Source organism: Pyrus communis, chromosome 10 (assembly GCF_963583255.1).
Source record: "Pyrus communis chromosome 10, drPyrComm1.1, whole genome shotgun sequence".
Classification (NCBI taxonomy): domain Eukaryota; kingdom Viridiplantae; phylum Streptophyta; class Magnoliopsida; order Rosales; family Rosaceae; genus Pyrus; species Pyrus communis.
Genome location: NC_084812.1, coordinates 9,893,815 through 9,914,940, shown reverse-complemented (window position 1 = coordinate 9,914,940; position 21,126 = coordinate 9,893,815). Strand labels below are relative to the sequence as shown.

Below are 21,126 nucleotides of genomic sequence, written 5' to 3'. Positions count from 1 at the left end.
AAAATCTACCTTCATAAGTCTTTGCCCAAAACAATATACTTGAGATACATCGGAGCGATCATGTCTATATATGTAGAGTTTGACAATTAGTTCCATACTCTAAATTACATGATCTGAATATAGTAGACAGAAGAACAAAATTACATTGTAACCATAAATAAGGTTCAAAATATATGTTGTATGAATTCATACATATTTTGATTAATCTAGCTACCTCGAAAGCCATTACTAGATGTCACTATTTAGTTTGTGGAAAAAGTGAATTAGAATGGTTTCTAATTATGTAAAATCTATGAAGAACTTATGAGAAAGATGGTTTTGGAAATGTGTATATACATGTTGTGATTACACGCCAAAAGCGAAGAACATTTACGGTTGTTCATGGTCGAAGATTTTTGAAAAATTATGGGACTTGCACTGTAGTAATTCGCGCGGAGCATCGGGAAAAGCATGACTGATAAAAAATTGAACAAAAAATGTCGCAATGTTTAACTTTATAAGGTATGGCAACATCGAAATCCACAAAATTGATGTTGGGTTTCTAGGAGTGCTGGTTTAGGTTCAGCAACCGAACCTAAGAGTGGTCATAAAAAATTGAACAAAAATGTCGGAATAAGAGGAACAAAAACGATCCCAAATCGAAAATTGGTAATCCTGAAATTTTTTTCTAGGTTTTTTTTGGGTTTGTAAACCAAGATCTCTTAGGCCAAATTCGAAAATCATTCCCCAATTCTGTAATTCATCCCCAAAATGGAAAATAAAAAAACTTGAAATTTTCTCCCTAATTCGAAAATTAAAAACCCTGAATCTTAAAATAGAGGGGGAGTGAGTTGCAGAGAGATATAGAGAAGATAGAGAGAGAAGGAGACGGACATTGACGATCGAATCGTGAGAATTGACGGAGCTGTGCAAGCCAGAGGTGGAAGATGAATTTGGTGGGACTGAACAAAAAATAACAAAAATGTATAAAAGAAAAAAAATGAATGTGTGAATAGAATTTGGAATTTGAGTATAGATCCTGAAGTGGTCGAAAACAAAAATGACTGGGCTGGGCCAACCTATCCAGTCTCCCACGTAGATCCGTGCCTGGTTGATGTTTGGGTTGTAAAACATGGGAAGACATGGCCGTGTAGTGGGAAATTATTAGTTTGTAATTAGAGTGGAAATTTCGTATATACATACATTTACGGTTGGCGCAGCCTAACTTTCTCATCTTTCGTAGGAATTATTTTTCCCTTCGCTTTGATATTTCAATTCCCAATTAGATGCTATGGTATTCCTTTGTTCTATGACAACGTTTTAGATGCACTGCTTTCTTTTCTTGTTATGCAATATGCAGGGATCATGTTTTGTTAAATATGATATTGTTCGCATGCTAAACTGAAACCTTAACTATTATTTTTCCCCTTTTCATAAAAGTATTTTTAAATAGATAGGCGGTGTCTCAATTTGGTGACAGGGGATGGAAAAATATTACGTGAGCTAGCTCACTCGTTTCCTATCAAGGTCTGGATAAATTAGAACTGAAGGATAAGATGGTGCGGGTTGATGCACACTATGGCTGTCTACCTTCAACGCAATTTGTCGAGAAGGAGAAAAAGCAAATTGACACATATCAATCCAAATCCTCAACTCCCATGTTATTTCCAGCCCAACGAGGGATTTCAACTAAGAAACACACACTTAATATCACTTAGAGTTCAGCCTAGAAAGAAGCTGTATCACACTTTAATTTACAAACAAAGAGCTCAACATGTGAAATTTTCCCCTTTATGAGGAAGAAACCCTAATTCAGGAGACCCAATACTTAAATACCATTGTAATTGCAGTTCTTAATCCACAATCATGCGATTGTATGAAATAAAATGAAGAGCCAAGTCAAGTCGGAGATCAGGTGATAAATCTGTAGAAAATGATGACATCGGGGACCAAGTTGGGAGGTGTTATAACCCGTCCCTGATTTTAAGCTATTTTAATCTTGAAGGTGTAAAATGACCAAAATGCCCCTAGAACGGTATGTGTTGACTTTCGTTGACTGGTATTTGTGACACATATAAACTATTTTTTAGTGTATTTTCATAGTAATCATTGTTACGAACGCGTAGGTACAAACGGAATGAGAATCAGACTTAAAACAAAGTTTTTACGGGACAATGAATGCAATGGCATTTTCGTAAATTCACTCTATTTATGGAGAATTCTTGTAACATCCCACATCGCCCAGGGGAATGGATCCTCTATACCTTATATGTATATTCCCATCTCTACCTAGCACGAGGCCTTTTGGGAGCTTACTGGCTTCGGGTTTCATAGGAACTCCGAAGTTAAGTGAATAGCGCATGAGAGCACTCCTATGATGGGTGACCCACTGGGAAGTTCTCGTGGGAGTTCCCAGAAACAAAACCGTGAGGGTGTGGTGGGGGCCCAAAGCGGACAATATCATGTTACGGTGCAGTCGAGCTCGGGATGTAGTGGGGGCCCGGGCTGGATGTGATAATTTGGTATCAAAACCTAACCTTGGCCATGGTGTGTGCCGACGAGGACGTCGGGCCCCTAAGGGGGGTGGATTATAAGATCCCACATCGCCCAGGGGAGTGATCCCTATATGTATATTCTCATCCCTACCTAGTACGAGGCCTTTTGGGAGCTCACTGGCTTCGGGTTCCATCGGAACTCCGAAGTTAAACGAGTAACGCGTGAGAGCCATCCTATGATGGATGACCCACTGGGAAGTTCTCGTGAGAGTTCCCAAAAATAAAACCGTGAGGGCATGGTCGGGGCTCAAAACAGACAATATCATGTTACAGTGGTTTTTCTGCAACTCTCTCTCCCTTCTCTGCGCTATCCCCCTCCTCTTTGAAAACAACACACATATACCTACACATACATACTCACATGGTTACACCTAGTCGCCATCTCAGCGAAGGAAGGAACTATTACCAGTCTTCAAACTCGTAAACTCGGGGAACCACAACAATGAACCCTCGACCTTGGTAAGCTTCAGAACTCTCTCTCTAATCTTTCTCTTAGATAGATCAAACTCTAGTTAGGACTCATTTTAGGTGCTTTGGTGAAGGTTTGTAGTCAGGAACAACTCGGAGGGTGTTTTCCCAGTTTTACTAGTGAGTACGACGACTTTCGAGCCAACTTCCGGCTAAACCATGGCGAGTTGACCGGCATGCAAGATATCTCTTCATCTCGTCGAGTACTACAACTTTCCTTTTTGTTTCACCTAATTTCGTTGAGTATTGAAGAAGTTATATCTATTTGAATCTTACCCAGTTTTCGATGACCTCCGAGGCTTTCGAGGCGTTTTCCGGCCAAACCAAGGCGAGTTAGACGTCGTGTAGGAACCATTCTCTTTGTCTCTTCGAGAGCTACGATTTTCATTTTTGAATCACTCGATTTCGTTGACTATTGACAAAGTTATGGACGTTCAAAATTTATCTAAATTCCAGCCGAGTTCCGGCCTTCTTCTCCAACGTGAAACTCAGCCCAAGAAACCTTCCAGGCCTTCGGGCCGTTCCTGCCAAGCCCAAAAACCTGCCTTTTAGGAGCTCGCTGGCTTCGAGTTGCATCGGAACTTTGAAGTTAAGCGAGTAGCACGCGAGAGCAATCCTATGATGAGTGATCCACTGGGAAGTTCTCGTGAGAGTTCCCAAAAACAAAACCGTGAGGGCGTGGTCAAGGCCCAAGCGAACAATATAGTACTGCGGTGGTGGAGCGGGCCCAGGATATGGTGGGCCTCGAGCCGGGATGTGACAATTTGGTATTAGAGCCTAACCCTAGTCATGGTGTGCCAACGAGGACGTCGGGCCCTTAAGGGGGGTGGATTGTAAGATCCTACATCGCTCAGGGGAGTGATCCTTATATGTATATTCCCATCCCTACCTAGCACGAGGTCTTTTGGGAGCTCACTGGTTTCGGGTTCCATCGGAACTCCAAAGTTAAGCAAGTAGCGCGCAAGAGCAATCCCATGATGGGTTGACCCACTGGGAAGTTCTCGTGAGAGTTCCCAGAAACAAAACCATGAGGGCGTGGTCGAGGCCCAAAGCGGACAATATCGTGCTACGGTGGTGAAGCAGGCCCGGGATGTGGTGGGCCTCAGGCCGGGATGTGACAATTCTTTTGGTTTGTTTGGGTTCCAATGGGACTCACATTCCTCTCCCATTTTCCAAAACTCTCTCTCCCTTTCTTCTTTCCTTCAGAGAATCAGACTTGAAACAAAGTTTTTACGAGACAATGAATGCAAAGGCATTTTCATAAATTCACTCCATTTATGGAGTATTCTTTTGGTTTGTTTGGGTTCCAATGGGACTCACGTCCCTCTCCCATTTTCCAAAACTCTCTCTCCCTTTCTTCTTTCCTTCAGAGAATCAAACTTAAAACAAAGTTTTTACGGGACAATGAATGCAAAGGCATTTTCATAAATTCACTCCATTTATGGAGAATTCTTTTGGTTTGTTTGGGTTCCAATGGGACTCACGTCCCTCTCCCATTTTCCAAAACTCTCTCTCCCTTTCTTCTTTCCTTCAGAGAATCAGACTTAAAACAAAGTTTTTACGGGACAATGAATGCAAAGGCATTTTCATAAATTCACTCCATTTATGGAGAATTCTTTTGGTTTGTTTGGGTTCCAATGGGACTCACGTCCCTCTCCCATTTTCCAAAACTCTCTCTCCCTTTCTTCTTTCCTTCACATGTTTTTTTCCTCCCTAGAGCCACACACAACCATCACAGTTCAACAAGTTTTAACCCCATAAAAACCATTATCTTCATCATCTCTAGCTCACCACAAGTACAAAGACCTCATTCTCGCTAGAAAACATGAAGCCGAGCCTCGGACCTTGACTTCGACAATGCTCACAAAATTTTGATGAGGTTTTCTTATTCAAGGAGTAGATGTGAGCAGTTCCAGAGGCTCTAGAGAACAAGCCCAGCTAGAGGAAGACTTCATTGAGCACCAGATTTAGTAGTCGTAATAGTGATCACATTAGACGTCGAGGTACATTCTAGCAGCTTTGACATATTCCTACGAATTATGGTAATTACTCAACTTATTCATAAGCCTTATATTTGGGTAATTATGCTCTGAACCCATTGTTTTGCATGTAGTAAAGGGTTTGAGACCTATTAGGTGTGGCCCTTCGAGGATTTGTTGGAATAAAGGTGGTTGTTTGCAGGTATTTTAATTAGGCTCATTCCTATTTTAAGGGAAGCTCTACCAAAATTTCGATAGATTTTAATAGTTGAAAACTTTAGTTATGACTTCATGCATATCAAGACTTCCTCACCTATCTAGGTGATGGCCAACGCGCCTCAATTTTGGTGTTTAGTAGACATCAGGGTCAGGGTGTGTTAGGAGGGCTTACCTTGATGGTGAGGTCAAGATGGTGAGCCTAGTTGAGTCAGAGACGAAGTTTGGCAAGTCAGAGAGATCACAGAGAAGGAGGTGCTCGCGGAGAATGTGAGAGAAGGGAAGTGTATCGAGGCCAATCAAACCAAGGGGCCAGTGCGACGACGAGTGAAGTGTCAGATGTTCGACGTCGAGAGGAGAAGATTCTAGTTTGGAAGGTGATCGATAAGGTTGAGGTATCAAGTTTAAACCTTGGAGTCTAGGGACTGGAGGTAGGGTACGAGTTTGGACTCTGGAGGCATGATGGGACGAGGGGTGTATTAGTTTGGGTTAGTGTAAAATATAAAATGATGTTGTTTTAAGGTTTAGATATTTAGTTTGGTTTGCTGTCCCAAGCTTTGAACACGGAACCGAATTAATAGAATTCAGTTCAGTTTGGTTTCTCTAATTTTGTTTGATTTTTCTCGGTTCAGTTTTTTCTGCTTTGATTCAGTTCAATTTTATTTTTTATTTTTCGAATCTACCCTACATCTCATGGTATACTCCTTATAAATCAATTTGTAAACGGTATATGCCATGAGATGATACCTTATCATTTCATACCATTGGAATATTTAACATTTATTTTTATTCACACTGAAGTTATCCGAACTCGTTCCGGTTTTGAATTTCCTTGCAAGGCAATTTGTTGGTTTATAAGTGATTTCCAATTACATTTAATATTGACTCGACTTTTCAGAAGTTGGAAACTTGTCCTTACGCCAACTTGACCCACCAACCAAATCGATTTCCTTCTTGAAACGGTGCTACCAACGTGACCCACCTACCAAATCGATTTCCTTCTTGAAACGGTGCTACCAACTTGACTTGGTGACATTGTTAGGATGAGGAGTCAACTGAATATTCTTTCCAACAGACTTCTTTGTTTCATCGGCCTCTGTTGGACTATTAGTTCTAGTGTGCTTCTACGTAGACGCTTCTAGAAAAATTATTAAATCTCCCTGACTTAAAACCCAACCCTTACTAATAAAGGAAGTATCATCGCCAGTGATGGCTGTTGTTAGACTGGGCATCACACAAGATAATTTACATTTTGACCCACTCTTAGGCAAGTGAATTGGAAATAGAATGAAATGGGTTGATTGCAATCTTATTTATAGACAACCAAAGGGTATCACTCAAGTCAATGGGTATAAGTCTTGTCAAATTGTTGTAACCCTTGTCAGAGGTGTAATCCTTTATTTTAGAGTTATATTTCTTGGTACATTTGTTGTACTCGGTTCACATATTAAAGAGATGTATCTCTTTATTGTGAACTAATGCCTTTTTTTCTCGAGTTACGCTTCTTGACCAATATACGTATTACATAGATGCATTATTTCTTTATAAGTAACAACTTTTTCACCATGAGAGTCACATGAAATTACCATATCACCACATAGACCACAAAAAATTTCGACCAAATTCTTTTTGGGGGTAGATTAAATAGATATTTTATGTTATTACTTTAAATTTAGGTTTCCTTGTCCTTGTGAGCTAATGATTGTTTTGATTTATTTTCTAATACTCCTTATTTGTATTATATAAATACCTCCTTACGGTGAACAAAAAAAATATTGAAATTGTATTTGAGAATTCTGAGATTGTTGAGTACTTCATACCTCTTTAGCTAAAGTTCATGGACACGTATAATTCTTAGTACTTATCCCTTATAAAACAATCTCACTTATTTGGATAATAGTATAATACTTGTTTGCCTGATCTAACCATCTCTGTATAACTGTGTTTATGAATATTTCTCAGCAATGTTTTGGAGATGGAAGAACAACTCTACGGGTTTAGAGAGCATGACCATGTGATCAGAACCGTTTATCACTTTCACTTCATTTGGTGGATTGCTTTTTATCATGTAATTTTGCACATCCATTACTATCGCATGGTCTTCGCCGGACACGATGAATATTCTAGGAAGTGATCCATACTTCTCTTTCGTGAGTTTTATTACATCATAATTGTAGCGAGGAATAAATCTCACCAACGATAACGCTAGGGTTAAATCCTGCACATTATATAAATCACCAACCAAAAAGAAAAAAAAGTATATTTAGCTAAGTATTTATTATCTTTCCAGTGCGTGTTAAGAGAGCACGAATATATAAATCACCAACCAAAAAGAAAAAAAAGTATATTTAGCTAAGTATTTATTATCTTTCCAGTGCGTGTTAAGAGAGCACGAATAGGGTTCCTATCTATTGCAATAGACACACTTTAAGTCTAAGACTTACCTGTGGTGGTGAGAGCTGGTACAAGCTTGTCGCCAAGTCCTTAGGCCCAAAGAGAAAGGATGTTGCAGGGTTATTGGTCCCGTTATCATATCTGAATTGAGAGTCCATATAATCCAATCTTTTCTTAATCTATGCATTTTTCAGAAAATTATTTGTTAGTTACCCTTATATATCTTATTCAGTAGGATTCAGACAAGAATGAACAAGAGATCAGACATACGCACACAAACATAGTCCCATTTAATTTAGAGATCTCTCAAATGAGTTTATTGAAGGGATCTCTTGTAGGTCTAATTCTCAATATATATAATGATTGAATTAAATAATAGCCATTTTATTGTTTCTGTAAAGAATCGTATTTATCTATTTTTTTCCCTCTAATTTGATTTATGCTTAATAGTTTCGGAGTGAATTTTTTTTATAAAGATGATCTATGAATGAACTAAAATAAGACGATTCAGATCATTGTAAAAGTTATAAAATTGGCAATACAAAGTGCCTCAAATAAGTTTATTTGAGGGAACCCTCAACGGAGAGATATGGTTATGCCATACTTATTTTTTTGATTCACAAGATACGATGAATAAGGTATGACATATGATCAATTTCAATTCACAGTAGAGCACTATAAAGAAGACTTATAATGCAACTCAATCTTTGTGTGTATGAAATTCATTACCTCTGATTGTATAGTTGAGAAATTGAGAGTAGGACCAGACATGACAGCCGTAACATATACTGCAGCAGCAATTTTATGAGGAAACCTCTCCATGAAAATAGATATGACGGCTCCACCAAAGCTGTGAGCCACAAGGATAACCTTTTCATTTGGTGGTAGAGACACCATGAGCTTTGTCAAAGGCTCGACGTATTCCGATAACGAAGGCAGTTGCTGTACCTGAATCGGGTTGATCCCGGATGCTCCTAAGTCTAGAGCTGTGACATGATGACCTGAGTCCTTCAGGAGAGTTGCCACCTTATACCAGCTCCATGCTCCATGACAAGCTCCATGTATCAACACAAAATGTTTTGGACTTTGAGTTTGGTTGTGAATGGGGGGCGAGGATGGGGTTGAGGTACTAGCTTTTGCTAAGCAAAGCTTCTCTGTTATGTTCTCCATCTTCTCTATCATTAACGCTCAATTTCCTTGATGGTTTGCATCTCTCGTCTTACTTTCATATGTAGACACGATCAGAGAATTAATAATTGACTCAGAAGTCAAAAGTCTCGATCAGAGAACTAATAATTTGCTCAAAAGTCAAAAGTCATTGTATTAAAGTTGAAAAGTAATCTTTCTTTCTCGTCAAAAGTTGAAAAGTATTCCCAACTCAAATTTGCTAGAAGTAGTTTCCTATGTAGAGCCACATATTTGGTGCCAAAAAAATCCTCTCCGGATCTTTTTGATGAGGATCTTAGAGATCCGTAAATCGTGTCTGTTTATCTTACATAGTGCAATTAGTTTTCTTAGATACTGTTTGTATTTAATTTTAGATACTGTTTGTATTTAATTTTAAATAAAATATTTAAAATGATTTATGACCGCACGATGTATGATGAATGGACACGATTCACGGATCCCTAGGATCCTCACAAAGAGGATCTGGCGAGGATCTTGATTCTATTTGGTGAAGAACCAAACGACGATGTATGTGAAACGATGCGTATGGTTTGTTTGAGTTTCAGAGAGATGGATTGTTGTTTATCATTACATATAGTGTCTTCACTTAAATACTCGTGTAATTAGTAAGTGTGAACGTTTTATATAAAAAAACTTGAATGTAATTTAAAATGAAAGTAAAATCAGTTGTAATTGTTTTGCTTGTTCTTAATCCTATAACATTCCTCGTACATGGGTCCGCCTACATTGAATCATATGTAACGGAAATGAAATGAAATAGCCAAATAGGACATGCTCAGCAAAACCTAAAGGGAGAGAGGGTAGCTTGGGACTTAGGGTTTCAAACCTGTCAATTGCTAGGATGGACAAAATCCTTGGCTATTGGATAGCACAAGAATTTCCAACACTGAGTGATAAATGAGCATTTAGGCGGAACTTTTGTGATAAATGAGCATTTAGGCGGAATTTCTATTGTACTTTTGTGATAAATGAGCATTTAGGCGGAATTTCTATTGTACTTTCGGATATTTTATACTCTGATTAAAATTTTCAAATTATAAAATACTCAGAAACCATAAAATGTTTTCAAAGTTTAGGCAAGCAAAGAAAATTGGGTAACTTACACTTTCATACTTCAGATTTAGGGTCTATTTTAATTCCTTACAATATCTTCAAAACATTTCACTTTCATACCTTAAGTACTATTTTATTTCAAAATAATATATAATATCTCTGTTACATTTTCCATCCATTGATCTGTTAAATGCTGACGTGGCTGCCACATATATGCCACGTGGTTGCCAAATGTCTGCCACGTGGCAAATAAAATAGTTTTTTTTATTTTTTTTTCAAAATACCTGAATTTTCTCAAAAAAAGAAAAAAAAAATTGAAAAAAAAAAAAATGAAACCCACTATCCCTCCCCCCCCCCCCCCCCAGCGATCCACATCCCTATCCCTAACCCAAGACCCAAAAAACCTACTGTAGCAGCAAGAAGAAGAGGGAGGAAGAAGGAAAAAAAAAAAAAAAAAAAAAAACCTGCAGCAGCAGGAAGAAGAAGAGAGAGAGAGGAAGAAGAAGAAGGGGAAAAAAAAAAAAAAAAAAACCTAAACACAGTTCGTCCCCTCCCCATCGGCGTACCGCGACCTTCCCCCCTTCCCAGCCCCCCTCGGGTTAGGATCTCGTGATTTTCAGTATGGGTGGGTTTAGAAAATACTTTGAGTTTGAGATGATTTTTGGACTGGTTTTGTGGTAGATCCACCTAATCTCAAGTGGAATTTTTGTGGGTGATGGGGGATGGGAGAAATGGGTGGCTCGAGTGGGACGAACTGGGGCTTTTTTTTTTTTTTTGGGGGGGGGGGGGGGGGCTGGGGAAGGCATTGGTTTCAATATTTTTTTTTTTTTTTTTTTGAGAAAATTTAGGTTTTTTAAAAAAAATTAAAAAAATATTTTATTTACCACGTGGCAGACATTTGACAGCCACGTGGCATATATGTGGCAGCCACGTCAGCATTTAACAGATCAATGGATGAAAAATGTAACGGAGGTATCATTTTGAAATAAAATAGTACTTAAGGTATGAAAGTGAAATGTTTTAAAGATGTTGTAAGAAATTGAAATAGACCCCAAACCTGAGGTATAAAAGTGTAATTTACCCCCCTTTTTTTTCAATTTTTTTTCTTTTTTTGAGAAAATTCAGGTTTTTTTTAAAAAAATTAAAAAATTATTTTATTTGCCACGTGGTAGACATTTGGCAGCCACGTGGTATATATGTGACAGCTACGTCAGCATTTAGCAGATCAATGGATGTAAAATGTAACAGAGGTATTATTTTGAAATAAAATAGTACTTAAGGTATGAAAGTAAAATGTTTTGAAGATGTTGTAAGAAATTGAAATAGATCCCAAACTTAAGGTATGAAAATGTAATTTACCCAAGAAAATTTATCACTAAAAAGTATGACGTACATATCTTGGTAATATGATGGAATCCTTGTGTACTATTACATAAAATGGGGTCCATGACCAAGGTCTCGTTAATCCTTCTAAATATTTATGGTAAATCTCAATTTACTACCCTCAAGTTTCGTGGTTTTCAACATTTAGTACATAAAGTTTTTTTCATCCCAAAGTCATACCCAAAGTGTTAATTTTGGGATAGTCTCATACATCTGTTAGTATAGCTGTTAAGTCTTCCGTTAACTGATAACGTAACGCCCATGTGGACAATGACTAGGCCACGTGTCATTAAGAGGTCCACGTGGAAATTAAAATTATTTAATTAAATATTAAAAACTAAAAAAATAAAATCATTTAATTTTTTTTTTTGCATGAGGGACCCACCCCTTTCTCCCTCACCTTTCTTCCCTGCTTCCATCTTCCCCCAACCTAGATCCCACCCTCCCTCTCTCTCATCCCCATCCGCACATTAAAGGTCGTGGGTTGAGGCTAGAATTTGTAGCGGTTGCAAGTGTGGATCTGGGAGTCGCGGGTCTGCAAAAGAGGTGCAGTTGTTGTTTGATTTTAAAGTGGCAAGAGAAACGAGATGTTGAAGGTTGCGGGTTGGTAGCTGCAAGTGTTAGGATTGCAATGAAGTTGTGAGTTGCTCGAGGGTTTGCTTATTTGACTTTGCAGAATGAGGGTTCCCGAGGATTGGATTCCTCGAATTTCTTAACCATGTCGTGACCTTTAGGGGACTGCAGAACCTCGAAGGAGAGACAACCATGTTTTGAAGTCATGGCTTCAACATTCTTGGTTCTTTGATTTATTGCTACCACCATTGGGTTGCTGCTGAGACGCCGGTGTTGCAAGCTTGCCGGAGGGATCCCCTCTGAAACTGTCGACCATCCCCAACCCAGATCACACCCTCCTTCTCTCTCATCCCCATCTATACTACGCAGCGCAGATCTACCGAAACCCTAAGACTTCCAGTTCTGATCTTTGACTCTGAGCAAAAAAAAACTTCATGTACCAAATGTTGAAAACCACGAAACTTCAGGATAGTAAATAGAGATTAACCCAAATATTTATGTTACCAAGACTGATGTTTGCAGATTTTGTTCTCTATAAGACTTTGCGATTGGTGGCACGTAGCTGCATAAATAATTAGATTCCTTGCTTCGAAACCGCTATCCTCCTTACGCCAATTTGAGCCACCAACCAAATCAATTTCTACGTTCTTCTTGCATATGGTCCAATATCTTGGTAGATAGGATGTTAGGTTTCTATCCATGCATTTTGAGTTTGAAACTTCTCAACTCTTAAATTATTATAATAATTTCGTACTCTTTTCCTCTCTTTAATAATAATAAATATTTTTAAAAAAGATAATTTTGCGTCCTTAAAACGGTGGTGCCAACTTGATTTGGTTGGACTACTAAATCCTAGTGGCTTGTACGTCGATACTTCTAGAAAAATTATTAGATCTCCCCGACATAAAACTTAACTCTCCATATCAATAAAGAAATTATGATCTCTAGTGATGTCTATTGTTACTGGGATCACACAAGAAGATTTTTTGTTTTTTGTTTTTTTACTCTCTTAGGCAAGTGAATTGGAAATAGAATGAAATGGGTTGACTGCAATCTTATTTACGACAACCAAAGGATATCACTCAGGTCAATAGGTGTAATCCTTATAAGATGTGTAACTCTTTATTGTGAACTAATGCCTCTTTTTTTAGAGTCAGGTTTTTTGGCTAATAGGCGTATCACATCGATTATTTAATCATTCATAAGTAACATTTTTGGCTAATAGGCGTATCACATCGATTATTTAGTATCGTATCACTACATGAACCACAAAAAACAAAAAACAATACTTGGATCCAATTAGATATGAATGCGTGACCAAATAATTGAATTGTATACTCAAATTGGACACGTATCCAAATCTAATTGAATGCAAGCATGAATGATTATTGAATTTTCAGCAGCCAAATATTGTTCAAAAACAAAATTCAACCAAATTCTCTTTTGGGTAGTTATAAACAGGCATTTTATATTATTACTTTAAAATTTAGGTTTCCTTCTCCTTGTGAGCTAATGATTATTTGGACAGGTGTCAGTAGATACGAGGAATTAGTGGGATATCAGTTTAGAGTTCAAGGAGCTTGTAGCGATTATGTTACTCTTCTACTTTTCCTTATATTTAGCCTACGGTCGTGTCACCCTAGTGAGGGTTGTGCTTCGTTGTACAGCTGTTGTAAATACTTTGACAGACCACACCACCTTACCTAATATTGTCAATTTCAGTTCCAGTATTTCTTATTTGTATTTCTTGGCACCCCCTAGAGTCGAGCATCACATTGATCCTAGATGTATATCGGAATGGGGCGTGACATGGAGACTGGAGGTAGGGTATGGATTTGGAGTCTGGAGACAAGGTTAGACGATGGATGTATTAGTTAGGGTTAGTGTAAAGCATAAAACGATGTTGTTTCAAGGTTTAGGTATTCAATTCGGTTCACTGTCTTAACTTTTGAATTCGAAACCGAATTAATTAATAGAATTTGATTCGATTTGATTTCCCTAATTTTGTTAGGTTTTTTTATGGTTCATTTTTTTCCGTTTCAGTTTGTTTTTTTTTTTTTTCAATTTGTAAACGGTATGTCGTGAGATGATACTTGATCGTTTCATACTATTTTTTATTCACACTGAAGTTATCCGAACTCATATCCGATTTTGAATTTCCTTGCAAGGTATTTTGTTGGTTTATAATTGATTTCCAATTTTATTTAATATTGTCTTGACTTTTCAGAGGTTGGAAACTTGTTCTCACGCCAACTTGACCCACCAACCAAATCGATTTCTTTTCAGACGTTGGAAACTTGCCCTTCTTTAGACGTACGGTGCTGCCAACTTCACTTGGCGACATTGTTAGGATGAGGAGTCAACTTTAATACTCTTTCCACCACAAACTTCTTTGTTTCTTGGATAACTATTAGCCTCTGTTGGACTATTAGTTTTAGTGTAGCTTGTACGTAGACGGTTCTAGAAAAATTATTAAATCTCCCTGGCATAAGACCTAACTCTCCATACTAATAAAGAAATTATGATCTCCAGTGATGATCTCCAAGAGATATTTTGACTCTCTCATAGGCAAGTGAACTGGAAATAGAAGGAAATGGGCTGACTGCAATCTTATTTATAGACAACTAAAGGGGATCACTCCCTTGTTAAATGTTCGTGACCCTTTATTTAAGAGTTATATCTCTTGGTATATTTATTGTATCTCTTCAATGTGAACCAATATCTTATTTTCTATAGTCACGCCTCTTGTCTCATAAGCATCTCATATGAATCATTTATTCCTTCATAAGTAACAACTTTTTCACCACGAGAATCACATTGAGAGTACAATATCACCATAAGAACCACACAAAATAAAAAAATTCAACCAAATTCCTTTTTGGATAGATATGAACATGGATTTTGTATTATTACTTTAAAATTTAGGGTTCATTCTCCTTGTGAGCTAATGATTATTTTGATTTATTTTCTATGAAAATAATTATCTACATACTCAGTGTGTGTGTGTGTGTATATATATATATATGGAATTGTTATTAGCACTTCAAAAATTTCATTTTACACTCCAAACTTTTTATATTAGGAATGAAAAATATACTTGTGAGGAGTGTAGAATGAAATGGGAATTGTTATTAGCACTCAAAAAATCTCTTTCTACATTCCAAACTTTTTATCTTATGAAAGAAAAATATAATTGTGAAGAGTGTAGAATGAGATTTTTGGAGTGCCAATAACGCTTTCCCATATATATATATATATATATATATATGTACTGAGATTTCGAAGGGTATACAGAGCTTTATGTACTATTATTGGACAAAAATGATTGATACTAACTATTCTTGTTCTTAATAACTATAATGTACATGTGGCGATTGGTTGACATGTGGCGATTGGTTGACATGTAGCGATTGGTTGTTATAAGGTGGTTGTATGGATCAAGTTAGTTAGAAATATGTGGGATTGTAAGAAAGGATAGTTTAGTAATTTTGTCATTAGTTAGTTTACTATAGAAGTAAAGTGGTTAGACATTTGGGAAGCATCTTGTAATTCATTCTTTGTATTCAATTGATTTTTTCTCTTCTCTTTCTCTAACATTTCTCAAAAATCCTTCAAACTTTTCATTGTTCATTACACTATTATGATGGTATCATCGTCGGAAATGGTTCATCACCAGTTTCAATCCTGATTCTTCCGCTGCTATCGATATCGAGGGGTGCTGCAGAGGAGCAAAATTGGTACAATGGAGTGGTGCGATTTCTGCTGCTGTGTTGGTTGACTAAAGTGAAGATTGCTGGGAATTATTGGTTGCAAAGCTTTTTCTGGGTTGTTAGCTATTTCTACAATCATCTTAGGTGTTCTCGTTTCTTTATTCTAATTCATTACTTGAATTCGAAGATTATAGTTGGTTTCTCAAGATGTTGATTTAGGATGTTTTTGATTGATCTGTGATATTTCTGTTGATTTGGATGATTCTAATAATCTGCATATATTGATATGGATGTGTTGAGATAAGAAGTTTTTTAGTCAAGAAAGTGTCATTCTTTCTAAATCAAGAAAGTAATCTTCCTTCAAGAAAGTGTCAATCTTTCTTCTTAAGATCATAGTGTCATTCTCTGCATATAATTGGAATAAGTGATTAGTTGTTGTTTGTGAAAATAGTCATGACTACTCCAAATTTTAAAGTGGAAGGAGTATTGAGTATGCTTACTATAAAGCTAAGAGATGATAATTTTGCCAAATGGGCATTTCAGTTTCAATATGTTCTAAAAGGTTACAAATTGTTTGGTCACTTTGATGGCACAACTGTGTGTCCACCAAAATATGTTGTTAGCACTGAAGCTGGTGTTACAAAAAAATCATTGGGGCTTTCATTGATTGGGACTCTAGAGACATGGTATAGTTAAGTCTTTTACTTGCCACTTTGACTGATGAGGCAATAGAATATGTTATTGGGTGTAGGATTGCTCATGAAGCATGGAAAAATCTTGTTGATAGATATGCTTCTGTTTCAAAGTCTAAGGTTAATCATCTTAAGACAGAGTTGCACACAATTAAGAAAGGAACTGATTCTATTAACAAGTATCTGCTGAAATTAAGAGGAATTATAGAGCAATTAACTGCAGCAGGTGAATCTGTATCTGATAAAGACATCATGATTGTTGGACTTGCTGGTCTACCTAAAGAATATGTAGTCATTCGAACTGTAATCTTGGCTAGGGAATTGTCTATTACCATGAAGGAATTTAGAGCATAACGTTTAGGGGCTGAGAAAGAAATTGAGGGAGAAATGAATGTGCTGTCACAAAGCATGTTTGCAATGTTTGTTCAAGGCTCTAGTTTTAAATCTAGTTATGCATCATGTTCTAACTTTGAGAATCACAGTCATATACCTGATATTACTGGTGGTACAATCATTGTTGTGCCATATGGATCTTCATCTCAATTTCAAGACGACTCTTATGTTTCTTCTTAACTAGCTCAACATGTTCCACAACAATTTTATCTTGCTCATCCTCAACTTCATGCACCATATTTCCCTTCATCTAATCAATTTCCTAGTGAATCTTATGACCTTGGGTTTGTTGGAAATTCAAGTGATCATAATGGATTAAGTTCATAGTCTAATGTGGGAACTCAGTTTGGGTTCAGACCTCTAAATGAAAATCAATATAGCGGAAATAACTTCATAAACAACAATAATTTTAGGGAAAATGCTATAATTCTGGTAGTTCATCTAACTACTACTTAGGGGGTTCAAGGCAGAATGGGAATAACACTTGGTCTGGTAATACTAATACCAAAACTACTGTAGTAATTGAATGTCAAATTTGCAACAAAATGGGACATACTGCAGCTAATTGTTACCATAGGAACAATACTTCATCAACTACTGGGTTTATTGTTGAATGCCAGATTTGTGGAAAAATGGGGCACTCAGCTCTTAACTGTTATCAAAGAAGTAACTATTCCTTTCAAGGTCATCATTCACCTTCATCATTGACTGCTATGAATGCTCAACAGACTACACAATTCATTCCTTAAGACTCTTGGAATGTTGATTCTGGTGCATCCTATCATATGACTGTTGACATCAATTCTTTGTCTCAAGTAACACCATTCGAGGGCTATGAGAAAATAACAATTGGAAATGGCATTGGTTTACCAATACATAATGTTGGTTCCACTACATTACAAACCAACTTTCATTCTCTTGTTCTGAGTAAAGTCTTACATGTCCCACATATTGCTAGGAGTTTATTATCCGTGAAACAACTTTTTAATGACAATAAAAGCTGGTTTATATATGATGAGTCTGAATTTTTTGTGTAGGACAAGAGGACAAGGGAAATAGTGTATCAAGGAAAGAGATATTCTATAAAATTGTTCCCAATTTTAGTGATCAAGCGTACAAGAGGGTTGAAGTGTATTGCGAGTAATCCAGTAGCTTATGTAGGAAAAGTAATAAAGTTTGATGTCTGGCACCAGAGGTTGAGGCACTCTTCTCCTGAAATTTTGTCATCAATGTTACAACAATCTAGTGTTACACCTTGTGTAGAAAACAAAAATAGTGTCTTTATTCCATGTATCTAAGGAAAGATGTCTAGAATCCCATTTCCATCTAGATCAGTTAAATGTACATCTCCATTTGAAAAAGTACACACTAATATTTGGGGTTATTCTTTTGTGAGATCCTTAGAATGATATTGGTATTATGTAACATTGATTGATGAATATACCAGATATGTATGTATTTTTTCCATGAGCAATAAATCAGATGTATTTGCAATTTTTGTGAGATTCTATAATTTTGTTCTTACACGGTTTAGGATACATATTAAGTCTTTACAAATAGATGGGGGAAGGGAGTACATTAGTAAAAGCTTTACTTCCTTTCTTGCAAGCAAAGGTATTGTTCAATTAATCTTATACCCTTACACTTAACAACATAATGGATTGGCAGAGAGAAAACGCTGCAATCATGTTGCTTAATGTTGCTAGTTTGTCATTTGAATTTTGGTATTTTGCTTGTGCAATAGGATGCCTTGCAAAACACTTTCAATGAGTTTTCCTTATATGTTGATGTACAAAAAGGCTCCAAACTTGCAATCATTGAAGATTTTTGGTTCTGCGGTATTTCCTTGGTTAAGACCCTATAATGCAAATAAGCGATAACCTAGGTCTGTTATGTGTATTTTTCTGGGATATTCAATGGGGTATAAAGGTGTTATCTGCTTCAACATACAAACTAGAAAATGTATTATTTCTAGACATTTGGTATTTGATGTATCTAGTTTCCCTAGTAAATTGTTTAAATCACAATTTGTGACAATATCAAATAGCCAAGAACCTCAGCATTCCCTACCAGTTTTTGTTATAATTCCCATTCCTCAAAGTCAATTAAGCACAAGGCATGTAGATCACCTAGTTCCTTTGTCTAACTCTACAATACCATCATATACATCATCTGAGATTTCTGGTTCAAATCAATCTGGCTCACATTTTTCAGGGGTAAATGATCAGCATCAAAATTGCACTTAAGGTTTTGACAGTTCATCAACATCCAGTTCTCATGTTCATGATAGTTAATCAACATCTAGTTCTCAAATTCAAGACTCAACATCAGATTTTGGCTATATTTTTTCCACTCCAAATGATACAACTTTGTTGCTCCTTGTCTTAAATCCTGCACAGCTACAAATAGTTCTTCCATTCTCTGCTTCTTCTTGTAATATTGATTCAGTACATTTTGGGTTGAGAGATCATGGTATCCAAACTAGACTACAAACTAGTGCAATTACAAGGAAAAACTATGCTAGTTTTCTGGCATTACTACCTGAGTTATCATCATTCCAACTCATCGATACATTTTCTAATACTCAAGTATCTGATCAATCTCATGCTGATTTTTCCTTCTTGGATTATATAACTGATGTAGATGAGCCTAAAACTTTCAAATGTGCTTCCAATAAAGTTGAATGGCAAATAACTATGCAGGAGGAATCCAATGCTTTAAAATCTTAGGGAACATGGCTTTTGGTACCACCTCTATCCAATTTGACTGTAATTGGAGTAAGTGGGTTTATAAGGTTAAAAAGAACCCAAATGGTTCTATATCAAGATTTAAAGCTTGATTAGTTGCATAAGGGTATACTTAGGAACAAGGTCTTGATTATTCTAAGACATTTAACCCAGTGATCAGGCATACCACACTTAGAATTATCCTTGCATTGGTAGCACAATTTTTGTCGTTCTTTGAGACAATTTGACATTAAGAATGCATTTCTACATGGGGACCTTGAGGAATCAGTTTATATGAAGCAGCCTTAAGGATTTGTGGATTCTGAACATCCTAATCATGTTTGCAGGTTGGTGAAGTCACTTTATGGGTTAAAACAAACCCCAAGGGCATGGAATTCAAAGTTCACTAGTTATCTTCTAGCTTTTGGTTTTTCAACCATCACTTTTAGACACAAGTTTGTTTGTTAAAGTTGATAGTAGTGATATTGTTCTACTTCTGCTCTATGTTGCTGATATAATCCTCACTGGGTCAAGTCCAACTAAAATTCAGTAAGTGATCAATAACCTGGCAGAGGTGTTTGACCTTAAAGACATGGGTAAACTCACTTATTTTCTTGGTTACATGTTCAATACAATGTTGATGGATCTATGTTCATACATCAATTTAAGTATGCTAAAGAACTATTGAAGAAAGCTGGTATGGAAACCTGCCAACTAACATTAACTTCATCCAAACCTCACACTTAAATACTTGTAGATAAAGGAAGTTTATTATCTGATCCAAGTCACTTTAGGAGTATTATGGGAACTCTCCAATACCTCACGTTTACAAGACCAAATCTTGCACACTTTGTCAATATGGTGTGTCAATATATGAAACAACCTACAGATGCTCATTTTCACTTAGTGAAAATAATACTTAGGTATGTGTAAGGGACCATAAACTATGGTTTACACTATACAAAGAGCACAAATTTCAAGTTACTGCCTATTCAAACTCTGATTGGGCATCATATATCAACATTGGAAGGTCTATTTCAGGTTTTGTAATGTATCTGGGATCCGATCTAATCTCATGGTAGTCAAAGAAACAAACAATTGTCTTGAGGAGTTCAACAGAAGTTGAATACAAAGCATTAGCTCATTGTGCAACTGCTGTATTTTGGATCTGATATGTGTTCAAAGACATTCATAAGTTCTTATCAAAACCACACTTCATTGTGACAATTTGTCAGCTTTGGCATTAAGTTCCAATCTTGTGTTCCATTCCAAGATTAAACATCTTGACACGAATTACCATTTCATTCGAGAAAAAGTACAAAAGGGAGATAGTTTTTCTCTTTGCTCTCTAATTGTCTTCATTTATTGTATTCAATTGAGTTTTTCTCTTTGCTCTCTAACAATTTTCAGAAATCCTTCAAACTTTTCATTATTCTTTATACTGTTATGAGTTCACACATAAAATTGATATGAGATTTACATGTAATACTTTAAGCTTTTTTTAATAGAGTGATAGCATTAATGGATTAATTAGTTAGTTATTATGAGAAAGTGACATCAATAGAGTTTGAACTTATACTAGAGTGCATAGTTAGATTTACATAAAATACTTCATGCCTCTTGAGCTAATGTTCACGGACCCATATAATTATAGGAAAACTAATGAAAATGGCTTGAAAACTTTGAGTTTTAACTATAAGGACAAAATAAAGAGTCAAGTGAATAGTACCAAGAGTGACTTTTTAGTGTAAAAATGTGGTTTTTCGTTAAAGTGAACAGTACCGTGAGTTTTTTTGATAAAATTCCCAATAATTATT

The 21,126-nt window shown here is 36.5% G+C and overlaps 1 protein-coding gene across 1 annotated transcript; it reads right to left on the bottom strand.

Moving 5' to 3' along the window:
- Positions 1-5,854: 5,854 nt before the first annotated feature.
- LOC137748446 (methyl jasmonate esterase 1-like) lies at positions 5,855-8,801 on the bottom strand. The gene is made up of 3 exons (XM_068488596.1): positions 8,321-8,801; positions 7,642-7,770; positions 5,855-7,415 (listed from the first exon to the last, which is right to left on the bottom strand). The coding sequence occupies exons 1-3, from the start codon at positions 8,771-8,773 to the stop codon at positions 7,143-7,145; spliced, it is 855 nt and encodes a 284-aa protein (XP_068344697.1). The 5' UTR covers positions 8,774-8,801; the 3' UTR covers positions 5,855-7,142.
- Positions 8,802-21,126: the final 12,325 nt, after the last annotated feature.